General features: G+C 37.5%; 2 protein-coding genes across 2 annotated transcripts; both read right to left on the bottom strand.

Annotated features, from left to right (window-relative positions):
• Positions 1-1,541: 1,541 nt before the first annotated feature.
• Positions 1,542-10,857, bottom strand: ppp2cb (protein phosphatase 2, catalytic subunit, beta isozyme). Its single transcript, XM_059538537.1, has 7 exons — positions 10,479-10,857; positions 5,161-5,370; positions 4,907-5,080; positions 4,654-4,743; positions 3,791-3,952; positions 3,585-3,703; positions 1,542-2,286 (listed from the first exon to the last, which is right to left on the bottom strand). The coding sequence occupies exons 1-7, from the start codon at positions 10,578-10,580 to the stop codon at positions 2,214-2,216; spliced, it is 930 nt and encodes a 309-aa protein (XP_059394520.1). The 5' UTR covers positions 10,581-10,857; the 3' UTR covers positions 1,542-2,213.
• A 1,430-nt stretch (positions 10,858-12,287) lies between these two features.
• Positions 12,288-22,974, bottom strand: LOC132127235 (uncharacterized). Its single transcript, XM_059539011.1, has 8 exons — positions 22,706-22,974; positions 21,393-21,537; positions 21,078-21,243; positions 20,555-20,789; positions 20,292-20,435; positions 20,038-20,200; positions 14,919-19,876; positions 12,288-12,367 (listed from the first exon to the last, which is right to left on the bottom strand). Exons 2-8 carry the CDS (start codon positions 21,511-21,513, stop codon positions 12,320-12,322), a joined length of 5,835 nt encoding a protein of 1,944 aa, XP_059394994.1. The 5' UTR covers positions 21,514-21,537; positions 22,706-22,974; the 3' UTR covers positions 12,288-12,319.
• Between the last annotated feature and the right edge of the window lie 3,549 nt (positions 22,975-26,523).

Here is a 26,523-nt window from a genome sequence, read left to right as displayed (position 1 = left end):
CTGTGCAGTGTTAAGGAAACAATGAAGCATAATAAATGCAACACAAAAAATTATAAATGTACCTGAGCTACTGGGGTACTAGCCCCAGACAAATTACAAAATTGTTTCCCAATGAAGAATCATCAGAAAATACCATTGAGTTTTAAAGGGAAGTGTATAACTACACAGACACTTCCGGGTCAAAACCATTCGAAGAACTGTGCAAAGCTGCACTGACTGCATCCTCTTTGCCACACTCAAATGCAGATGTTGAACGGCTGTTTAGCCAAATAAGTGTGGTCAAGTCAGTTTAAAAAATAGACTGTCACTGCACACTCTTGGCTCCATATTCCTTGTGCGTTATGGACTGAAGCTGGCTAGTGATACTTGTTACCAGGATAAACTACCCAATGACATTGTATAACAGTTTGGCACCAGTGCAGCATACAGTTTTAAAGCCATTGCATCCACTTTTGCTAATACCAGCTCATTGACAAAGCAGCTGGACAGTGAAGATGATTTGCTTGCTAATTTATGAATCATCAAAGAATTGAGTTTCTGGAACTAGTGGAATTAATGACAGTGTACACTATATTGTGAATGAAAGTGCCAGAGTAAACACTGAACAGCTAACCAGACAAGAACACCATCCTAAGAGACACATATCACATTCAAGTTAAAATGCTAGCTACAATTGTTTGATATATTTGTTAATTTACTGATACCTTGTTATTAACATGTATAATTGTTGTTCATTTAGGTAGCATATTAACTATGAATACAGTGCTTTAATTGTTGTTTAATTGTTCATTTCACAACTTAAAAAGAAAACAGACAACATAAACAGTGATTGTTCAAAAGAGTGTAACTGTTCAATATATAAGCAAATCTTAATTAAAATTTTTAATATTTTTGCTGAGGTGGCCAGAAAAATTGAGAAAACTGTGTTCTTTGTATATTACATAAATATTCAGTTTTGCGTTGCAAATAAGTAATGACGTCATCACGCCCCGACGTCACATCATTTAGCAATAAATCGTTCGGCCTTTAGCAACTTCATCTTAAAGTTAGTGGGCAACAGTGCTACAGCGATTGATTGCATGCACGGAGACGGGAGAGGCACGTATCAACTCGTCTAAGTGGAGGTTAGAAAATTTGCAAGTGGAATATGGAAAAACGTTTGCGTTTTCTTTTAACGTTAGCATCAATGGCGGTTACTCATTTGGAACAAACCCTCTAAAACAGACCCCAATCCAAAAAATCAGTCACTGGTATAACACAAATGAATTGGTTTTGTTTATCTTCAGAATACAAATATTTGGGACCGTCTATGAATGAATAAACTCTTTGAAGACAGTGTAGTTACAACTTGTATCAGCAGGGGATTGAGCTAACCAGTCAAACCTTGAAAAATTATCCACGGTCAATTGAAGAAAAATAAAACGCAATTCTACATTTATGGCCGCTGACATGTCCTGTTTCACATTATCAGTATTGTTTCAGTATTGTTTAATCATGGATAACATTAAAAATACATCTCAAACAAAAGCACAACTAGTGTGTAGTTTTTGAGTAGCTTGTGATTAAAAGTTTATTAGTTCAGATGCACCAAAGAAGAGGCTATCACTTATTGACAAATACACAGAAGACCGGTAACACAAAAGAAAAGAGAAGGGGAAGATTAGACTAAGAGGGACAATCAGATAAAGTCAATATACACGTGTGTGTGTGTGTACACTCCCAGAATGGAAGAGGCACGTCCTTCGGTTACAACATTCCTTCCCAATAGTTTTTTTTTTTCTTTTTTGGGTGAAGATACGGAAAGGATGTCAGCTTGTGCACTTGTATAAAATGTTACAGTTTTTGACATGCCTGGCATTGCCAACTTAAAGGACTTTCTTAATATCCAGAGATACTGTGAGAGAGAAAGCTAGTCACTTGTTTTTCTTTTTCTTTTTACAATTGAAGAACAAAGGGAACATCTCTATTCATTGTATACAGCAGGCAATTTGCACTATAGGCTAAAACGAGACACTTTGTAGCAGTACTGAGACAGAGCGATCGGATTTGGGCATTTAATGCTTGTATGGCACATTTTGGTCCGTGTTAGTGTTGCGGTGTCATAATATTTCCCCCATCATATATACACATTGGGTGAACAGATGTATAGACGTTTGGATTTGTCATCATTTTCCGCTTGCTTCAGAGCTCTTTCATGGCAGGCCAGTGCTCGCTTATAGGAAATAGTCGGGGGTGCGGCGGGTGACGTGAGGTTCTCCACGTCGAGGAGCTGGATCAAACTGAAGGCTGGGGAAAAGAAGAAAAGCTGCTTAAATGCACAGCTCACTGTTCAACTGACTTTCTTTCAAAAGACGTCAATAAGAAATATTTTGCATAAGGCAATGAAGCATTCAGAATCTTTGCACTTGGACATCTTTGCAATCAAGCACATTTTACCCCACAGTTCTCACAGCTGTTTGGAGTTTTTTTTTATTCCCACTGTTTTTAATGGTGACTGTCATTAGTTTTATTACTGTAAGAGTAATTTATTCTGTCTCTTATCCAGGTTTAATATGCAGTGGGACATTTATGGGTTGATTTTCGCAATGTGGAGAACATGGAAGGAATCGTGGAAACAAATCATAAAAATGGAATTTACTAATGTAGTTAACACAGAAAAGAAAAAAATTATTTCAGTACACAGATCAAAATGCAATATGGACTAGTGTTTGTGTACGCCATATAAATATCAATCCTGCATGTAATGTTATGTGATGTGAATTAATGGAGCAGATATGTGGTTTCATCTTCAAAGGAACCCATCAAAATAAAAGTGTTTGAAGAAACCATGACAGAAATATTACTTTATGTAATGATAGTACTACTACTATTAATAAAATAATTAAAACATTATTTTTTTAAAGGAATATTTACCAGAAAAATTTACCAAAAAAGTGTAAACACACAACAGTATTTCTGGGGGGATTATAATAATAATAAATAAATGTTTTGCTTTATTATGCTTTTGACTTAATATTTAATGAAATATTACTTTTCTGAAACAAATGTTTCATTAAAATGGAATCCAGAATATTAAATGCATTTGGTACAATTAAAACTGAATTCGAGAAAAACTTCATAGGACCTTCAAATTTTAATTTTTGTTCAACGTTTAAACTACTGTTGAATATCGTAAGTTTCATTATTTAAATTAATTAGACATGCCTTTTGATGAATACAATTTAATTTAACCATTCAAACAGAGTCTTCAAAAACGTAAAGGGAAAAAATGGAACTTGGAAAAAATTATATAGATTTCAGAGGGCCCAACTGAAGTGTCCAAAACAAGTGCATTCATGTACATCTTTCAAGTGTCATTCTGCAGGCAATTACACACTTGACTTTAAAATTAAAGACTGTTTGCATTGCAGGTAGCAATAAAATATTTTGGGGTTAGTAATGCCAAAAAGATCAAGTAAAAAAAACTTTATAGTCTAAGAAATAGGCTTCATTTGTATTCTCGAAGAGAGCCAAATTAAATATAAAAGTATCTGAAATCACATTTTATATGCCAGGACAAGATTATCATAAGATGTGCAACTTACAATGAATATTTAAGAGTATCATCCAGTTCCATAATGGCTGCCTGATTTCCACAGCGATAGCAGTAGTTTGGCGCACTGAAGATAGTGACAACGTTCCTATCATGACACCAGTTGTATCCCTGTGGGGGGAAAAAGTAGTTTTATTTGCTCTGATTATGAGCTTTATACTTCTGAAGGGCTGTGAAGAACTGGACGGTGGATCTCACCTCCATGACCAGCTGATGAGCGCGGGACACCAGCGTGAGGCCGTTAGCGTGGTTGAAGGTCTCAGAAATGTCCTGTCCAAACGTGTAACCAGCTCCTCGTGGAGAGATTCCCCAGCCACCGCGATCATCAGGGTCTGACCACAGAAGGTCACACATGGGTCCCTGAAACACACACAGATGTGCAGCCATTCTCCATAAACGAGCCAAATATTTAATATAGATGCCACACATCTTAAAAGATTTAAATACTCAACATTTACAAGCATAGCCGTTATCTTGGTTATATAAGGAGCTAATAAAAGATGAGGAGATAAAGTCTGGCTTAAAACCCATGAATCTGATCTTGATAAGCGCAAACGAAAGCCCATAATGCACTGCAGGTCATGGTGAACGAGTGTGAGAATGCACAGACACTATTTAAACTGAACAGAGATGACATCACTGAATTCAATGATGAACTGCCTCTAACTATCATTTTGCATTATTGACACACTGTATTTAATGTTGTTCAGTTGCTTTGACGCAATGTATTTTGTATAAAGCGCTATATAAATAAAGTTATATATATATATATATATATATATGGTAAATATAACATGTCCAGTATTTCTAAAAGTTGGTTCAAATCAGAACTTGCAATGCTATTGGTCAATTTATTTAGAGCATTTTTCATATCCAGCAAATTAGCCAAACGGTTTCGTCTGCTAGATGACAATGTAAACATATTTAAGATATTTTTTTTCTAAAACACTCAACTAGATTTGGATTTTACTCTACAGTAATATTAGAATACAATTTTTTAAATAACTTTTAAGCCACTAGACACTGCTAGTAGCGTGGACGCAATCTGTAGCTGTACTGACCTCATGTGGCACCTCCTGCAGACGATCCAGTGCACGAATGTGATCCAGCGTATCTATAGATGGAGAGAGGCCACCGTGCAGACAGAAGATCTGACACCCAGAGAGTAACACGAGTTATTAACTATCAGCACCTGTCAGAGGATTCCCAGGCTGACTCTATTGATAATAACTTTGTAATAATTTTGTGAGAGGAGTTTAAACTCCTCTGGTATTATTCTTATGCATTTCCCAGAAGAGAAGTCATATTCCTCACCTGCCCATCCACTAGAGCTGTGAGGGGTAGGTAGTCAAAGAGGTCTGTGAAATATTTCCAGACGTTTGCGTTGCCGTATTTTCTCAAGCACTCGTCATAAAACCCATACACCTGTGTGATCTGTCTGCTTTCATGGTTTCCCCGCAATATCGTGATGCGTTCTGGATAGCGAACCTACAAACGAAGCAGACAAATCAACTGTCAAAATTTGTGAAAAGTTTGCAAGACCGCTGTGGTGAATTTAGTAAGCGTACCTTTAGAGCAACAAGAAGTGAGACTGTTTCCACTGAGTAATATCCTCTGTCTACATAGTCACCCATAAACAAGTAGTTAGTGTCAGGTGACTTCCCTCCAATTCTGAAGAGCTCCATTAGGTCATGAAACTGGCCGTGCACATCTCCACACACTGTGACAGGACAGCGCACCTCCTGCACATTGGACTCTTTAGTGAGAATCTCTTTAGCCTGTGGGTGTAAGAACAGGACAGTGTATCAGGCAGAGGTTAATGTTTGAAAGCAGAAAGATATCTGATGTTTCAAAATCCCAATCAGGGGTGTGTTTCCTAAAAGCATTTTTGGCCAATCATGGTTGTAAGATCTTCTACTACCAATAACAAAACACATTTTATTCATTTAGCTCATTTTATTCAACAAAATATAATCCTTCAGTCAGTTTTGATATAGTGACGAGTAATCACAAATAACTCAATGTGTAGGAAACACTGGACACTGCTATAAGTCAGATTGCCATAGTGATAAAAATAAAAGATTTCACACATATTACACAGCCTGCGAGTGATGACATCATGGAGGATATTGTCAGACCTACACACACATTTCATGAGGAAAGTTAATGTGCACATTATAATCAGCCCAGAGGTTTCGTTTTAATTGAACGTGTTTCTACTTTCAGATGCAAATGACTTGTTGCACTTATGAATGAGATCCGACATTAATTCTAGTCAGGTAAAATGTGATTCTGCTTTCAAAAATGGGCTGTGTTGCCCTGCCATTAGCTGAAGCGGTGTGTGAACACGCCTCTGCTGCTCGTCTCTCACGCAGCCTCACAACAACGCTAAGCTGCCCGGCTAGGGATGGGACGATAACCGGTTTTATTGATAACCGTGATAAAATGTGCTGAAGGTTAGTAATATCATTTAAAAATGAATTATCATTAAAACCGTGTTTGATTATCGCGGTTTTAATAACTCACTATTAAATCATGTCCAGCCAGCAACAGTCTGACGCAAGCGCAGCGCACAATGTTTTTTTTGTTTTTTTTTCGAGAAGGAATGGCGAAAGTCAGTGACTTTTCTATGCTTTTCTATGCTTCTACACTTTTCATTGTAAGGAAGGAAATGCCACAGAATTTAATCTTTCTTTAAATTAAGTGCATAGAGTTGCTTGTTTTATTAGTTGTTTGTTGATTATTAAATATAAAACTTGCTGAAATGTTTTCAGTGTGAGCATCAACTATTTTTGAACACTTTCATCTCGTTTCAACAAAACCGTGATAATATTGATAATCGTGATAATTTTAGTCACTATAATCGTGATATTAAATTTTCATACCGTCCCATCCCTACTGCCCGCCTGCCTCTAAATCGACCTAATCTGCAGCACAATCAGATGATGCCAGCTAATGAATAAATACCAAAAATAGGCAGATTAATCGGTCGACCTCTAGATAAAAACACACATATAGCACCCCAATACCATGTAATATGTAACTATATGGTTTCTAGATATTGGAATAAAAATTGTTCTTATACATTTAGTATAAATGCACAAAAAGGACTCTAGACTCATTCTTCCAAATTGTTGTTTTTTTTTGCGATTTTCTCAGTTGGTCACACAAGCACATAATTAGGTTGCAGTTTTAATTTTTTGCTACAACATGGGATTTTATCAAGAAATGCTGACAAACTTTCATTATAGATCAGTTACACGGTAACCAAAGTGTTCAACTTTCAACCCGTTCTTTTACATCATTATTTGTTATTCAAATTTTGTCAATGTGAATTGTTCTTGTGCTGTGTTACAATATATAAAATAAAATTCATGCGTAATTTGCAATCTTGGTGTCACCTTTTACAGGAAAATATAATTGTCTGTTTTGCTTTTATCTATAAACCTTTCACTTTTTAAGACTAAAACAAAAGATGGATTCATTGTAATTCTTAATCAAGAAGCACAACAACAATTTTTAATTAACAATTTTCTTTTCACAAGAATACCAGCGTGTTCATCTTCTCTGGTTTAAGTGGTGGTGTTTTACTTTAGCTTAAAACCAAAACTTCCTTCTGCCACAATTTCCTCAATATTTGCATCATTTTTGCGGCATGCTGGCATTTTTACTCCACAACTGACATGTGACTTCAATACGTCAAGTCACCTTTATTTAAATAGCACTTTTAACAACACAGCTTGTGTCAAAGCAGCTTTACAGTAATAATATAGGACAATAGTCTGTCAATAATGCAAAAGGACAACAGTAAACAGTCAACTTTCAGTTAAAGGCAGTTCATCACTGAATTCAGTGACATCATCATCCAGCTCTTTTCAAACCATATCTGTGCTATCAAGTCGACGATGTCATATTAAGTGTATAAGTATACTGATATTAAGTGTAATAAAATAAAAACAGTTCTATATTGTTGAACCAATGTGGTTCAAACAACAAAGGTATGCTCATGTTCAGAAAACTAGCTAGTTAGTTTCTACAGCAGTGCATTGTACACCAAAGTTGTTTTTAGTAAGAATAAGCTGAACACATCCAGCCTTGTTTAACACAACTAAAGCACCAAGTTTGCTTTGGACAATTTTCACACTTTATTAGTAGTGTTTGATCAAGTAATCACACCCACTGTCTGAACAACAATTCCTCAACTCATGGGTCTTGTGTGCTTTTTTGGTGTGAAAAGAGGTGCGCTTTACTAATAGACCAGGCAAGCACCACTCAAACTAACATCAGAAAAGGCTGATAATATGAGCCACTAAAGCTAGAACACACTAAAAAAGCTCAGGGTAACAGAAGCAGGTTTTAAACATGAAATATTAAAAGAAGCCATGTCTGTGCACTCTGTATCGCTGTGAAATCAAATCAATATCTGCTGAGAGATCAACCCACACCAGTATGGAGCCTGTATTAGTGTGTTTCCATGGAGACATCTCTATTTAGCACAGAGTAAACACTGTTTTACTCTTACCTCTTTTTGATTGTGTGCAAGAATACGCAGATTTAGGCCAGTACAGATCAAGTGCATATAAGGGACGGGCATTGCGATCACGGGGTCTACTCGAGTACTCCGTATTTAGGGGTGGGGGGCTATTTTTACATTTTTGCTCCATGTGTATACTTGGTAAAGGCTTCAAGTTTTGTTATATGAAGACTTACTGGCCAACCCAAAGAAGAAAAAATGTCTCTCTGCTCTTTCTGAAGTGTTATATGGGTAGAATTTCAAACGTCAGCATGGCAAGTTGTGACAGTTATAAAAACACCTTTAGATTGAGCAATATCACCCAGTTTTGAGTGTGGTATTGCTCTTAACAACAGTCCAAAACACACAAAAAACGGAGTAACTCACTGTCAAGAAAGCAGAGTGATGAGCGGTCAACAGTTTTGGTTCATCATACAACAAATTAGGGATGTCACAATTCTCATTACAATATTGAACTGTTCGCTATGTCATTCATGGTTCAATACGTGCTTGTGAATTGCGGTTTTACATTTAAATAATTGTGTTATATTTCTCTCAGAATCGACTGTGTGTGTGCCAGTGAGTTCACGTGCTGATACAAGAAAATCCCTCCCCGCTTATATCGTGCATTTGAAAAAGCAATGCACACACCGAGCCTCTTCCCTTGTAATGATTTTCTCTAAGTGTTTTTAAATCTTTTAAGAGAAAACAACTTTTTACTTATCAGTCCAGAGTTTGAAATAACTTCCTTTTGTGATCTGATGTGGCTTCTTATCACAGAATGAGGCGTTAAATATAGTCTATACTGTAATAAAGGCTATGTCGATTCAAAAACACAGATAAACCATTTATTGTTGCAGGCAAGTGTTTATTGTTCAAAATCAAAACTATAACGTTCAAAATGTTTAACGTTTTATGTTAGGGATTTCCTGGAACGTCATAAATATATTTATATATAAATATATAATACATTTTAAGTAGACATAATAACTCACGCTTTTCCAGTGTTCATAGGTTAACAGTAGTTTTTTGTTGTTAATTAGCTGCAAAAACATTCTGCTGTCAAGCCATCAGAACTGAACTAGAAACCGTGGTTAAAAAGATAAGCTATGTATTGAACAGTGGGCTAACTGTACTTGTTGCTTCGCTATAAAAAAAATATTATTTTTGTTAAATGGCAACAATCCGTTATGCCAGAGGATTAGATGTAGCAGAATAATGAAACATAATGAATTTGCATTTTAATGACTGTGACCTCAAATTTTAATATGCAAATAATTTTATAAAACAATAAGGCTTTTGCTACCTTACATAGACTGATGTTACGTGATGTACCCTGTTAATTCACAACAGTGTAGCCTCATGTCTTTCTCAATGCTTAAGCAAAAACCAGCTTCACCTCAGACACAGTGAAACACTCCTGATAAAGCCTGACTACATTTAATATCATCCACAGAGAATTATGCTATATTGATTGCATGCATTTTACCAGACACACACTGGTGTTTGAGCTACAGGAAGGTACCCTTACCAAAATTGGTGCAGAGAACCGTGGATTTTCACTAGCATTGGTACAGAACACTGACATTTTGGTACCGTGACAACACTAATCTTTATGTTGACTGAAATATTGCACTTTCATTTCTTCGATTTATTATTAATGAAACTTTTTTACCCTTATTTTTGTATCTTTTAAAGAGCACTGTTTGATGTCCGAGTCTATATATATGAAGTCACGATGACATCAGACAGCCGTGATGTCATCTAGTGAGGTAAGGTCTGTATCATTTGTAAACAGCGCAAGATGTAGTGACTGTTTTAAAGTAAATAGAGAGAAGTTGCTGGAGGTTACCATTTAACCACACAGTCGGTCTACAACTCTACAAATTTCAAGTCTACACACTGTAAAAAACAAAACAAATCTATGCAAAATATTACAGATAAGGATGAATAAGGTACAAAAAAACACAGCCAACTCTAACCTGTCTATATAGATTGACAACAATGAACACTAGTACCCTGACGTGTGATGGCTGTGGTGTTGGAAACACACGGAAATCATAAAATGGACAGACTTTGGTAGAATTTTTTGATTAAATATAATAATAAAACCCTTCGCACTTATATTTAGCCACAATATAGAATAAATTTATTTAAAAAAATAATAATAACGTTACTCGTTTTTATATCGACATACGTTTGTATGCACATCTCATTCATGATGTCCAAAGAACCGTCATGGATTTTAAATATGCTAACGATGTATACATATTATTTCTTGTAATGACGTCAAATGTAACAGGGGTATCGTTTATGTTTATAAATTGATAAATGTGACCTAATGATGTGTTATAAACCTGACAGGTCCTTTACCTTCTCGCAGAGTGTTCTCACTTGGTTCTCGGTCAGCTGTTTGCACTCATTCAGCTGTTCGACCCATTGGTCTAATTCTTTGGTGAACGTTTTATCATCCATCACCGGCGCGTTCCTGCGGTAATTGTCGCCGATTCTCCGGTAATTAAAAGAGCACTGCGCTGGGCCGACGCGAAACACAACCACCAAACACCGCCGTTAAACTCGGATATCAGCTCATTAAACACGAAACGTCGTGTCACGGGTGTTTTTCATCTATACTTAATGGTGACTGATAGATGTCTTTTGACGGTATCCGCGGTCTGTAGTTCGTGAATTTTCCGTTGGCTCGTTGCGCTTCCGACCTTCCTCATAAACGCGCTGCTGTGTAATGGCCGCCGCGCTCTCCGCCCGTGACGTCATAGGAACGGCACGCTCCTGAGCGCTCTGCGCGAGGTGCTGCCCCCTGCGGGCAGGAAGACCACTAACAACTCACAAATGATTTTTCACAAATGATATAGATGTGTGCAATGGTCTTGCATCTTTTCATTATTAATAAATGAAGATCATTCTATAAGCTGTACGCTTTAATCAGTTATTCTGTGAATGCAGTGTACAACCAGTCAGTCAGAAACACAAGGCATCACGTGCGGACAACTGATTTGGGATGTTTTACACCAAATCATTTATTAATTGATATTAACTTGTAGAAAACAAATTTAATTGCAATAAATACTAAAATAAAGTAACTGAACATCAAGTCATTGTATAAAACATTGTTATTTACATTACATGGAAGGTTTTACCAGAAAATGTATGTTATATCATATATACATTTACTTCACATTAAAGTACATTTGCTTAAAAGCACCAACTACATTTATGAATCAGTTTTAAGATGTTAAACTAGTTCTTTGATATAATTCAGCTGTATTCGCTGCCCAATGCCCTGGGTGTGTGTTCACAGTGTGTGTGTGTGTGTGTGTGTGTGTTTATAATGTGTGTGAGCACAAATTCCGAATATGGGTCACCATACTTGGCCACACATCACTTCACTTAACTTCATTTCACTAAATAACACTGACTCACATGTGATTCCATTTCATAGCTCATAGTACATTTGCCCTAAATGGTGTTAGGGTAATATCTAGTATTAGGGTGAATGGCTGCATTGGAGTCTGTGGTGTATGTTTGTCCATTCAGAAGGAAATAGGGGTAATGAATTGCTGTAATCGCGCTGGGCATAGGGACATGTGTCAAAGCCTGAACCGAGAGAGGTGGAGGGATCAAATTTGCATCCGAAGGGCAATTTGGTAAACTATAAGGTTGTGTCATGGATAAATTGAAATGGTTTACTTGTTCTTGTGAGAGCACAGGACAATGTGGTGCAAGACGTGAGACACAAGAATCTCCTCGTAAAGTTGCTTGGGGAGCAGAGACTGAAGGCTGTTGAGGTCTTTGTATGTCTGCTAAAGATCTCCTGTCATCAGAATGTGATGAAGTCGTCCATCTATTAGACAAATGAAGAGAATTTGCATGAGACATGGAAGGTGAAGGTGGGAGGTTAGGTGGGAAGTTCGAGGCATTCCAGTCAGCAGCAATGCTTCCAACCATTCCCCAATGCCCCGGATCCACTCCGTGAGGAAGAGGGTAGTAAGGGGTCGGGATCTCAACACGGCTTGCAGAAGTTGATTGGAAAGGGGATTTCACACCATTGCATTGCGTTAGGGGTGAAAGAGATGGCCTGAAGATGTTGGAAAACATTCATTACCCACACATTTTAGGATTTTAAAAAATGCACTCAAAACGAATGCATTAGAGACTGATTCTTTTATTCTTAAATTAAATTGTAAAAGTGTCTCCTACCTCCTAGCCATTTTATAAGCCACATCCTTATCAGCCTTTACACTCTAGAGGATAAAACAAACAAACATTTAGAAAGATACACAATGTTTTTCCTTGCAACCAAATGGAATTAAACATCTCTATCATCCAGTTCTAGCAGTTCTAACACCATTAAAGTCAGATGTGAAACGTGACTTTCCATGTGAAAGAGAATTTACAGTGAGGAAAACTGTAGTTTATTCATTAGTAACTGATTATTGGATTGTAAAACATGGGTGTTGTAGTTGATGTAAGTAGCCATACCAAATGAGTGCTGTACATTATAGCATTATAAAGAAAAGCAAGTTTTATTTAAAAGTTATCAATAAAGTTAACCCTTTCATGTTAACATGTTGACTTTTAATCTTCACACAATGTACAAATACCTGTCAACATGTGGGTACCAAAATCAACATATTGGTCTCTAAATTTTTCACACAGAACATCCTCCTCGACAGCAACCAGTCTGGTTTCAGAAGTGGGCATTCAACCAAGACTGCCTTTCTCTCAGTTGTTGAAGCCGTAAGACTGGCTAGAGCGGATTTCAAATCTTCATTACCTATCTTGCTGGATCTGTCTGCTACTTTTGACATGGTTAACCACCAGATCCTCTTGTCAACCCTACTGGCAAAGGGCATCTCAGGAACTGCACTCCAGTGATTTGAGTCTTACCTCTCAGATAAGTCCTTCAAGGTATCTTGGAGAGGTGAGGTGTTTAAGTGGCAACATCTAACTACTGGGGTGCCTCAGGGCTCAGTTCTTGGACCAATTCTCTTCTCTGTATCACTAGGCATCACTAGGTTCTGTCATTCAGAAACATTACTTTTTATATCACTGGTATGTTGATGACACTCAACTCTACCTCTCATTCCATCCTGATGATCCAACAATAGCTGATCGCATATCAGCTTGTCTAACAGACATTTATAGACGGATGAAGGACCATCACCTTCAACTCAACCTTGCCAAGGCAGAACTGCTTGTGGTTCCATCAAACCAATCATTTCATCACAATTTCACCATCCAGTTAGGCATATCAACCATATCTCCTTCCAAAACAGCCAGAAACCCTGGAGTTATGATTGATGATAAGCTGCCTTTCTCTGATCACATTGCTAAAACTGTCCGATCCTGCAGAATTGCTTTATTCAACATCAAGAAGATCAGGCACTTTCTTTCGAAACATACTTCGGATCTCCTTGTTCAAGCTCTTGTTCTGTCCAGACTTGAAAATTGCAGTGCTTTCTTGGCAGGACTTCCAGCCAGTTTTTATTAAACCTTTAGAATTAATCCAGAACTGGGCAGCAAAATAATTTTTTAATGAGTCAAATAGAATGCACGTCACACCTCTGTTTATCAATTTGCACTGGTTACCAATACCTGCTCACATAAAATTTGAAGCATTAATGTTTGCCTACAAAACCACCACTTGTTCTGCACCCCTTTAACAAAATTAATTACTTCAGATTTATGTGCCCTCTAAAAGCATGTGTTCTGCAAGTGAACATTGCTTTATTGGTGTCATCCCAAAGAGGCACAAAACCACTTTCAAAGACTTTTAAATGTCTTTAAATGTTCCCTCCCCTCCCTAAAATGACCTGCCCAACTCAATCCGAGCAGCTGAGTCCTTAGCCATCTTCAAGAATCAGCTAAAGAAACTCTATTCATTCTTCCACTCTCTTAAAAACAATATCTTCCTTTGTTTGACCCTCTAACTCTGGCTCTTTCTATTCTAAATCTATTCTTAAAAATACTTGTCCCTTTTAGACTTGCACTCTATTCATTTACTGCTTGTTTTCTTAAACTATCACTGTCACAGGACTGTTTGTGGTGTTTTCTCCCTCATGTGCCCATATTTGGTCATTCCTGTTCTTGTTGTGTCATTATTAGTTCTGTATGTGCGTGTATGTGCAGGCGTGTACCTGTTTTGGAATTATTAATGTGTGTTTGAACTTATTCATCTTCATCATCCTGCCTCTACCCACACACCGTATCGTGAAAAACTCTTTTTGTTTTTCTTTATTTTTATGCAATTAACAAAAGCAGAATATGCCTTTAACACTAGCTTGCTCTATTCTATCTGTTTTCTTTTTATATATTATATACTAAAAAAAATAAACTTGCTACGTGTACTAAGTAAACCTAACTGAGACTTGTTATAGTTACACATGATTTTTTTATTTTTATTGCTTCCATTATTCGCATTTGTAAGTCGCTTTAGATAAAAACATCTTCTAAATGACTAAATGAAAACGTAACTATATGTATTCTAACTCTAAGAGTAAACTGTTAGGTTAGGTGTAGGGTTAGTAGAATAAGTTGACATATACTTGCAAAGTTTCTCGTAGTCAGTATGTTGTATGTTGTGGACTCAAAGTGTTAGAAGATATTAAGCAGACATCTACTAAAAGTCTAATGACTGCTAGTTGACGTAGTTGCAAAGTTACTTACTGTTAGTAGAATGTCTAAAGTGGACTCAAATATAGTGTTACTGGTGTTTTTTTAGGGGGAAAAAAATGAAAGCGGATAAAATATAAAATAAGGGACAATCCCTGGATATACAAACCAGAATCTTACCTGTGCAACACTGGGTTGAGAGGACGCCCATAACTGTGAACTCTTGCGTTTCCGAGCAGCATCACTCTTTTGTTTCGTTGAAATCTCTGCTCCATTTATGGATGGAGGGGGCTGTTCCACTTTGTTTACAAGTGTAACACCTGACTCCGTCACCCCAAAAATAATCTGCGGGTTTGAATTCTTATATGTCTTGAGAACTTCATTTGGTGCACCGTGACTCATGTCTTGCCATACTAGAACCTTAGAGGCATCATAAAGAAGGTGCTCAATTCCAAACCATGACACTTTGCTAATCATATCTTTGCATGACTTCATGAAAAGAGCTTTTTCTTGGAGATATCTGCATGTGATGGAAAGATGCTCTGCTTTGCCCACATCAAATGTCCCTGGCAACTGATCCGAAGGTGTCTCCACAAAAGTCATTATCACTTTGTGTATCTTTTCCAGTCTTTCCAAACTGTCTCCTAAATTGATCATTGCAGACATTGGTACAGATAAAAAGAAGCTTTTAATGTCGTGGGCATTTCTGAGTGCAGCCTCAGCCTCAAGGATCTCACGCTTACTTTTCAGATACATGTAGTATGACGCATCAGGGGCTGCATTGAGCTGTTTGTGCAAGGAGAATACCGCACTGTAGTATTCCTGCAGTTTACTGTAGCCCTCTTGTGCCAAGATCTTTTGAAAAGAAGCAAACAATGATGACTGCTGCTGAAAGCCAACCTCACCTTTGTACAGTTCTCCATAAAGAGAAGGGTCATACCATAGCAAACTCCTAAACGTGGGTTTACCGCTCAGAAAGTTGATTTTGTTTTCTACAAACTGCCAAGCTTCCATCATCATCTGCAACTCCAAGTAAGAATTCACTGCTTCATACTTCAGGTCTACTTGTGCAGGTGGATGGTCCAAATATTGCTCTAAGATGAGACACCTTGAGACAAAAGATTGATTAAATGGCACTTTCTGATCTTGTTCAAAACTTAAAATAAAATGCTGCAACATGCTTTTGCATTTAGACTGCAAAGATCCAAGTTCGGTTAATGAGACTGTCTGGTCTGCTTTTTTAAGAGTGTTCGAAATGTCACTGATGCTGTATTTATTGTCAGCGAATGTACTGCTCACATTGCCATCATCAATGATTTTTACAGTGTTCAAAGATTGATTCTCTTGACTCTGTCGTTCATATATACTATTCAGATTCACAGAGGAATTTTGTTGGGCTGTTGTTTGCTTTCTTTGCATCTGTAACTGGGCATTAAAGGTGTTATTGATGGAGATTTCTGGGAAAACAGCACTCCGGTCATTCACTGGGGCCAAAGGGAGAGGACTGTTATCTTTGATGGTGTCTAAAGCACTGGTACTGTCAGGACTGACACTAGGTACTGAGCTCCTCCTTGATCTTTGCTTACTGGTTCGTTTGGTTTGAGAAGATCGTCTGCCTCTCTTAGGTTCAACAGGCACTAATAGGCAAACATCAGTTCCATGTCGAGCATGTTCCCTTCGAAGAACCTTCCTAGCAGGGGCTTCAGTGTATTCACTTGAATTGTTTTTTTTAACAGTTTCACCCCCATGAGACATCAGGCAAGGAACGTTCACCATACAGTACTGGCTTTTTTCATACAATTGCTGTTTATGTGCAGTGCTGTCAAGTGTTATCCACATAACTGGCCTTTCTTTAAGATCTTCATTCACTGACTCTTGTTTCTTGACAGTGGACTCAAATTTGGTCAAATAATCTCTTAGTTTAGAAATGAGCTGGGTTTCTGGTGAGTTTGCCTCATCGGTTTTATTTTGGTCTGGCCTTGATAAATTACAGTTGTCTCTGATTGTCGGGGTACTTTGTGATTTGTCAGAACCGAGCAAACTGGTGTTGCTGTTCTTCTTTGTGCGTTTTGAAGAAATCTCACACTGGACACTCAAAGCTGGATCATCAACAGTAAGATCTACAACATTATTTGATGTACAGTTCAAAGCCTCTGACCTACACTGCTTTGAATCTAATGTTGTGTATCCAAATGCCTCAGAATCAGTACTCCAAACACTGTGGACATTTGATGTGTTGGTAAACATTTTGAGACATGATTGGTTCATATGTGGGATATATGCAGACATGAGTTCTGTTCCTTCAAAACACTGTACATTTGGAGTATTCTTCGTATTTGCATTTTGCTCACTACATTTTATAGTTTCTGTCTCAGCTGTAGCATTGATAGCATCCATCAACTTGGCTTCTGGAGTCACGTTTGACCTGAGCTCAGTTTTATGACTGTTGGTTGTGTTGCTTGCAGGCATATCACTGTGTGTTTCTGATGCCTTACAATCAGCATCTACATTGTCATCCACTGTAAATTTAAATGTGAAAAGCTCCTTTCTTAACGGATTTAGTCCAGTCTCTGATGTCACAGTTAGCAACATTTTCTCCTCTTCGCACTCTTTACGCCCTTGCTTTTTGCTACTGCATGTGATCAAGGATATTTGGCTTTGATTGGAGATGTTTTCGGTTGTCTTCACTCGTTCTCCTTTATCCACTATTACTGGGATTAGATATGGAGTAAAATCTGTTGTTGCCTTCTCAGTGCAGACTGAATCATTTTTATAGAGATCTTCTGTAGGATTTATTGGCTCCTCTATCAGTTTGGGCTCAGGAAGAGTGGCAGTAGCCTCCTGAGAACCCTGAACATGCAATGATTTTCCATCATCAGATGTGTGAGACATTCTTAAATTAGAGTCTGGGTCTTGATCTTCATGTTCTGTAAAGACTATTTCAGACTGACTGTTTGAAGAGTCTGGTGTTGCTTTGCTGTTTAATGTTTCATCAGCTGACACAGTTGCTCTGCTAATATTCCTCTTTGCTTTCCAGAAGGATGTCTTCTTGACATATTTGCTCCTCTTTAGAGAGTGACGTAGTGATAGAACTGTATGCTGTTTTTTGAGGCATGACTTCTTATAACCTGGCCTGCTCAAGTAGTTGTATTTTACATACAGTTTCGATTTACTGTACCTCTGAGCTAGTAGTTGTATTAGTTCAGCATTGCAAGTTGCAGTTTCTTTGTACCCTCCGCTTCTGCTTTGAATCATTTTGTTGTTTCTTTCAATCAATTTCTTTTGAAGGCCTTTGATTTTTGAAAATCGCTCAGAGAGAGAAAGCACTTCTGTAGTATGAGCAGATGTTTTGCTGGATTTTAGAGTAACTTTGATATTTAGGTTTGTTTCAGCTTCGCTGTCATCTTTGCTTTCATTTTTTAGCTTGGAAATATTGTCCACAGGTCTGCTCATATCTTTGTCTGTACTTGAGGAAAAAACATGCTTTTCAAACATGCTTGGCAACAGTTGATCAAGTTGAATTCTTTTGTACAATTCGCAGTGAGTACTGCCATCCCGCTTTACTGTTTCCATATCAAGCTCTGGAGATGAGTCTTCACAACATTTTATCCATCTAAAAGTACCCATCTCTTGAACATCACTGCCAGTTTTCCCATCCTCCTTTTGCTTTACTGTCATGGGAGGACTGAGGTCACAGTTGTCTGATGGTCCACAGCTAGAGACTTCAACACAGCTTGCAATATCCATGACTGTGTTATCCATGACGTTGTTTGCATACATAAGGCATGATCCAGTGCTGAGCTTTTCAACTAAGTTATCACCTGGAGTAGACTGATTCTCTTTTAAGTCCTCTACTGCTCTTCTGGAGAGCTCACTTTCACCTTCTATGCTGTGATTAAGCTTAGCTTCATTAGAGGGACAACTTAAATGACTTGGGTGCCTGAGATCAAGATGTACACTTTGTGTCTCAGTTTTCTCACCTGTGAGGTTTAGGTTCAATGATGTCAGCACCAATGACTGCTCTGAAAGTTTATCTGAAGAGTGAACCAGACATCTATCAGGATGGTCCTGGTTAGTCTCTGGTGCTTGATCCTGTCCCTTTTCTGGCAACATTACTGCACTAGATTCTGCATGATATAGAAGACTGGTCTCATGAATGAGTGTTGTGCTACATTTACCCCTGTTATCTGACAAACTTGCAGCATTATGACTTCTTGGTTGGCACACATAGGACTGATTGTGCTTATACGTATCGTCTTTTGTCTGTAGAATGTGATTTTCTTTGGGCTCTATTTGAGAAACGCTGGACTTCTTCTTTGTCTCATTAACATTTTGAAAGATCAATCCGTTTTTATACTTATGATAATAACCTTCATAAAAATGTATTCGGTCAGCTAATTCTTGCTTTTGCTCTGCTGACATGTTTTCTTGTGACCATATGTTTAGATGCCTCTCTTCCTCATTCATTCTAAAGTAGGCAGCATATTTTTGGAATTTCATTTTGAATAACTTCATTGAAGGCAATGTCAGGGCATGCGAACATTGGTCGATCCTTGAGGTTTCTCTTTGAGTGTCCTTCTTTGTTGGCTCTTTTGAATCACACGTATTTCCAGCAAATCCATAATTGTCCTCTTGGTTTTTATCAGATGGTTGGCATTCCTTATTATCACACCCAGATCCAGTGTATGCTACCTTGGCCTCTGAGTGGTTGGTTTGTTTATATGTTCCTTGTCTAGATAGACGAGGATCACTAACCAAGCGTGAAGAATACACCAAGCTAGAAATTTTGTCCAGTGGACTTTGAGGTACTATGTCCCATGTATTGTCATTGTTTGCAATACTCTTTTTGTGATTACTCAGGAATAATTTCTTTCCCAGCAAGCTTTGAGAGATGGCAGTGTTATCCATAACTGGCCCTGAACTACTGGAAGCTGCTTCCTCACTGGCAGCAATCCAGTGCTGTTTTGGGTTGAATGACAGAGTGTTTTGAATATCGCTCCTTTGAAATGCAGCTTCTACTTCTGGTTTCTGAGGTGTATAATGAGGTGTCTCACAGCAGCCCGACATGCCAAAGTGTTTGAACGTAATGGTGGCAGTGCCTCCTTTTCTCTTTGCCAAATTACATGCCTTAAAATGGTCTGTTGTATTTTTCAGGGATAAAATAAACAAATACATTATTGATTAAAGACTGCAACATACATATCTTCATATGAATTGTGAAAAGTGCTACAGAAATAAACTTGATTTGATAATGATGGGCATGCTTGAAGTCGTAATAAAAAGGTTTGTGTTATCTCACCATGCACTTGGCCAACAGGTAGCGCTGAAGCTGAGAGCGGTAGGTTTGTAGGCACAGTCAGAATGGCACTGCTAGCAGGAACAAATGAAACTACAGCATACGGCAAACACTGCCTGGGTCTTTCAGTGAGTTCCTGCTTCTCGTTAAAGTCAAACAGAAAAACCTAGAAGGACAAAGTTTTTTAAGAAGACTCCTGTTAGTTATCCAGTCTATTTGATCAGATAATTTGCTATTCTGAGATTAAATCAACTGACAGAGGAGCCCAGAACTTGTTGGTGAAGAGTGTCTCGATAAGACACTGCGTCTTTACACATGTGACAGTCAAAGCTCACAGTGGGATCCTGCGTTTTGTTCCAGTCCAAGCTTGGAGCAGATTTTTTCACCTTTCCATAAAGAACCTGAAACGCCAAAACATAACAATGTTCTCTACTTACTGTCATTCCATTAATAAATGTCATTCCACAATGTTTAGACTGTATAAGACTCATAATTGTATAATGTATAACATTCAACAAACCTTGAAAATTACAACTTTTGTCAAACTTAATACGTTGGTATTAGATTTCAGAGCCACATCGACATGCCTAAAGAGATATACTCCGTGTGATGGCTTTCCCAAGGCATACTGGACAGTGCTGCCAACCTGTAGACCGTGCCGATAAATCTGGGCTGCCATTTGATCCGATGAAGCTAAAAAACAGAATCTTTCTTCCATTTCTCTCCCATGTCTTCCTTTGGCTCGCATCTCTGCCCTGAAGATGAGCGTTCAAAGATACAACAGGTAAAATAAGTATTGAACATCTTACCCTTTTTCTCAGTAAATATATTTCTAAAGATGCTGTTGACTTGAAAATTTTACCAGAATTTAGTAACAACCCAAGTAAATCCATACATTCAAAGAAAACAAAACAAATAGGTTCAGAAATTATGTGTAATAAATTTGTTTATTGTGGAAAATTTATTTTAATTTCTGAATTTCTGAGGTGCCACAAGAGCAAAGCCTTTTCACGTGAAAATGTAACAGCAGGCCAGCATGTTACCTTTTTTCTAAGAACTTTTTAAGGAGCTCCTCATTGTGCACTAAACAAACATCTTTCCAGACCCATGCATTTGCTCGGTCCTCTCTAGTGTCCAGCTTGGCATCTCTCAGTTTTGTCTGAATGAGATTGTAGTCACGGCTTTCCTCTGAACAACGCTCCAAAAGGACTGACCAAAAAGAAGTCAAAAAGCACCTGACAAATTTAGCAGTTGCTCTGGATTATAACAGCACTATCATAAAACAGTTTGGATGTTTAGCATGCCATCACAAATGTTATTTATTTATTTATTTTGCTGTTGAGAAAATCTAGTAAAACCTTCTCTAGAGGTCCGCTTCTTCCTGGGTATGGTGAAGTTCTTCAGTGCCAGGGTTCCTGTTAATGTTGACTGGTGTGATCTGGAGCCCTCTAATGTCCCCTCACGGTGTCTTTTCTCCATACTTGTTTACAACTGATATTCACTCTATGACAAAAAAAAAAAATCCTTCCATTATTCTAACATGTAAAATAATGTGTACATTTCTTCTGATGACTATTTGCTCAGCAGATATTCCCAAGACTATTATAAAGTGTCACCCGCTTTACAAGTGGTAGGCAAACAGTTAAAAAACAATTTGCTCTTTCACTGCATACAGTCGGTTGTATAGATAACAATGAACACATAGGCTTTATGTTGAATATATGGTAAAAGTAATTAAGTGAAAGTGACATACAGCCAAGTATGGCGATCCATACTCAGAATTCATGCTCTGCATTTAACCCATCCAAAGTGCACACACACACACACACACACACACACACACACACAGCCGGAGCAGTCATTTATGCTGCGCCACCCGGGGAGCAGTTGGGGGTTCGGTGCCTTGCTCAAGGGCACCTCAGTCATGGTATTGCCGGCCCGAGACTTGAACCCACAACCTTAGGGTTAGGAGTAAAACTCACTAACCACTAGGCCACGACTTCCCCATCATCACCAAATGTTAAGGCAGCGAGAGCTTCACTCTTGTCCAGAATATATTTCTGCTGTAGTGCTCACATTTTTTAACTTATGCTTAAATATTGTTAAACCTGGTCAGCTCTTTATTTGTACAATTTACCATGTGACCGTATGAAAACAAAACAACCCTGAATTTTTTTAAACAACCTTTTAAACACATTAATAAGATGCTATTTGGTACAAGGGGTGCTATAGAAATCTTTACTGAAAAAAAGAAAGAAAGAAATGCATCTTGGAAAATAATCACATTGCCACAGCAAACGTCGACACACAGCATTAAATGTAAACGTCGACACAGGTATTTAGGCTTTCACGTGTATAAAAATAAACATCCTTCAGAAGGGGTCAGTTCAGTGTTACTAAACTTGTGGTTTAGGGAACATTGCTATAATTCAACATTGACAATCACATGACTTCTAGTGAAAGATTTGGCTAAAGCTGTATATTAGTATTAAAATACATGCTTGGTATGTTTCACATGACCGCACAACAGTGAAAACACAGCTTTGTATACATGTGAAATGTTTATATGAGTTAAATCACATCTACAGCACAACTGAGCAAACAAACAAACATCAGCACACTGAAAGAAATAATCGCTTCAACTTGTAAGATCAAAATTTTGAGTACTTACCATCATGTAAAATGGCAGTTGAGCATGTATGACATGATCTAAGATGTCTTAGCAGGGAACTGTGCGAAGTTTGTCACTTCAGTTTGAGGAACATCAAGTGAGACATACCAAAAAGGAAATCGCTTGACCTCAAACTCTGAACAGCAAAGGCACAGGAAATTACCTAGTACTGTTACTAACACCACGGGTTCTTCTTTTCTCCAACCACCCATGAGCCTCGAAACATACCACCCACATAGAGAAGAGATGAGAACATTTGGATCTTTTAGTTTTAAAATATATATATTTTAAATGTTAGTATCATACTATTTGAGAATTTCTACTTGATATATGGGTTAAGGCTTTGACACGGGGCTTTATATGAGAAAACACTGTTCATTAGACAAAGCGAACACATTTCTTTACAATGTATAAACATTCTAGATTACACTTAAATCTGAATAAAATGGTTGTTAATTAATTTATTTTTTGGTACAAAACTATTTAATTACACTATTTCCAATGAAAAACATATTTGTATTGTATTGTTTCAGACTGAAGGTCTTTGGATCATTCATGCAATTAATTGTACTTTGAAAGGGTGCACAAACTGACCATCATTCTCAGGAAGAGAAGCTTCTATTTTCAGCTTTTACACCCATCTTCACACCCTCATATGAAGCCGCTTCCTTTTTTTTTCTTTTTCCTTCTTGAGAATGATTCAGATCTCTGATAAAAGTTCTTAAAACACTCAAGACATCCTATGTATGTTGCCCTGTAAAACTGCTGAAAATTATTATTTGCTGCAACTACACTCTTAAAAATAAAGGTGCTTAAAATGTTCTTCACAGCGATGCACAGAAGAACCATTTTTAGTTCCACATATATAGAACTATTTAGTAAAAGGTTCTTAAAGAACCATCTCTTTCTTGTCTTTTTAATAATCTGAAGAACCTTATTTCACCACAAAGAACTTTTTGTGAAACAGAAAGGTTCTTCGGATGTTAACCGGTTCTTTATGGAACAATATAGACAAAAAAAAGTTTGTGATCGTGAAGCACTTTTATTTTTAAGAGTGTATGTGATTAAAAAAACAGTATTTCTGAAAGAAAAGACCAGAGATATTAAGATCAAGCAGCTATAAGAAACCATGGCTCAGCGCTTGAACTCAAATGACCACGAGCCAGAGGGATATTTCTTCTTGACATGTGGAGATTCAGTATGCACATATATAGCTCAAAAAGTAATAGATGCTTAGGTCTTGAACCCTAAAGCAGCTTGGATAGTGCAGCTATTGAAGCACTCATTTAAAAACATTCACATTTTCTATGCCAAAAGTACATCATACCAAAATACCATACAAATGACTACCAAAAATAAGTTGTGAACTCACTTTAATGTGGGAAAAGATAAAAACAGTCAATAATAGACTAACTAATAGTATTAGCCAATGATATTTGAAGAGTTGATCAAAAGACACATTCTAAACATAAAAAAGTTGTACTTTATTAGATTGTCTGTGGAACTTTTACACACAAATATTGGGTAACTGTAAATAATGATCACACATTTCAGCATGTACTCTGGTGAGGATTTCCTTCATGAGGCGTCTACCGATTCAATCTCTCACCCACTAGTTTTATAATGTGCTGTGTTATTCACCGTAAAGACTGTACCAGCTACGGTGGATTGGCTGCTCCCTGATTACATGTCTGACATAGTTTTTGCAGCTTCAACATGAGCAAACGTGCCTTTCTTATGTCATCCTGCTCAAAGCAACCTTAAATGGAAAATTATGCCAGACTTGTATTCAGGGAGCATCCATACACGACTGCGCAGACACAAGTGTGCATGATTTACAGTTACACAAAACTACTCGCGTTGAGAAAGGGCATCTTGTCGTCAATCTCGAGACTGAAAAGCCTCGGGTTTGCTCTACTGTTTCCATTGTCATTCAACAAACATGCAGCTAGGGTCCAGTTCAGCACCTTTATATGTTCTCATTTAGCACCATTTTTTCATATATATTTGAAGTTCGTCAGGACCCTACTGTTGGCATGCACGAAAGTCAAGTTTAAAACTTCATATTTCATCAGATATGTATCCTACATATTTCAACCTTTTAAAAACATTACAAGGCAAATCAGGAATATTCATACTGTACCATACATGTTAAACAGAAACGAATACAGTACTCACGAGAAAAGAAAGTGCTACTAGACAGAACCATTTCTTTCTTGTTTTTGATTCGTATAATATTCAAAGGCTCTACAGGAGGACACACTACAATACATTATCTAAAGATACACCAAAACATTTTTTTTTAATTTTGCCATCTTTTAAAATCATTTAACAAACACTGACACGTCTTAAATCCAACCGCAGATGGTCAACACAAAGATAAAAAGGGACAACTCAAGAAAGTTTGTAAACAACCTTTCTTTTTTTCTATTTTGAGAACATCACATTACCCACACCACTATCAAGAACATATACAGAAGTGTATGCATCTCTGCTGTTATATTTAGATTTCTGAAAGGAAATATTTTTCTATTTTGCTTTGTTATTATTCATTTTATTCTTTGCCGCATTCAAAACACCTTTTTCCCAGTTCTTTTTTTTTTTTTTCTAACATCATGCGTACAAAATGTTACATTTTAGACATGAAGGCAAACTACGTTGGAACGACAATTCCTAACCCTAAAGTCAATCATTACATCCACAGTGCAATGATTTTAAGGCCTATGGGTTGAAAACTGTGACTTCAGTACATGTTATGCATAACAGTCCAATTTCATGAATTCAAGTGTTTAGAGTAACTCAGATATAGCTGCAATATAATTGCATTTTGAGATGGCCTTATAAATTGACATAGCTGTTTCCTCTAACACTACAGGAAATAGACATCCATCTTCCCAAATAATCCCTTTAGAATTAAATATGCCGTTTCATCAGGGCGATAAATTGTGTACACTAGCAATATTTGTATACCACCTATACACAAAGCGAGAAAAACATCATACAAACACTGCTCTCTTCTGGTCATGCATTGCACATACACATACAACAAGCATACTTCTACTCATTTCTTTGTTGGAAACAAACCTGTACTCAGAATTTTAAAGTGCACATGGTTCATTAATTTTGCACCAGCTTTACAGGTAAAAGAGGACAACCAGATTCTGCCATTTAAAGGTAACTCCCTAAATATTCTGATGCCCCGGTAGAAAAAAAGGATTCTACCTTTTTCAAACTTCCTACCTTATAAATATGGGAAATCTGCATACCAGGCATTATGACCCAACGTTAGTACATACTGCATCCTCTAGCAGCCCTTATTGTAAGAAATCTGTGTGCAGACAATACAATCACAGACTGAATACTCGGTGTCAGTGATATGCTAATCAGACCCTTGAAATGACATATTGCAACCAAATCTGATCGAAAAGAACCAAGAAGTGCACAGAGAAAACACATGAATGCACTTCTGAAAGGCTGAGGTGTTCGTTTGGGAGCACGAAATGGGGCTCTCTTTGCAGTGGTAATGCAGATGAAGCAGCTCAAAGTGCTGTTTGAATAAAGTGCTTCCTGTAGGAGGTGTCTGTTATAGATCAGCATCTTAACACTAACCCACAGAATGTACCCATAATTCAGTTATATTCTTCTAAAACATAAATACTCTCTCACACACAGAGAAAAAAAGAAGTGCTGAAACTAATTGCTTTTCCCGTCAGCTGGACAATAATTACAGTACAAATAAACAGAAGCTAACTCAAGTCAGACCTAAATACTCATTAGTTGTGCTTTAACAAGAAAACAACTCCCTAGATGCATGTATG

Source organism: Carassius carassius, chromosome 45 (assembly GCF_963082965.1).
Source record: "Carassius carassius chromosome 45, fCarCar2.1, whole genome shotgun sequence".
NCBI classification, from domain to species: domain Eukaryota; kingdom Metazoa; phylum Chordata; class Actinopteri; order Cypriniformes; family Cyprinidae; genus Carassius; species Carassius carassius.
This window is presented reverse-complemented; position numbering and strand designations above follow the sequence as displayed.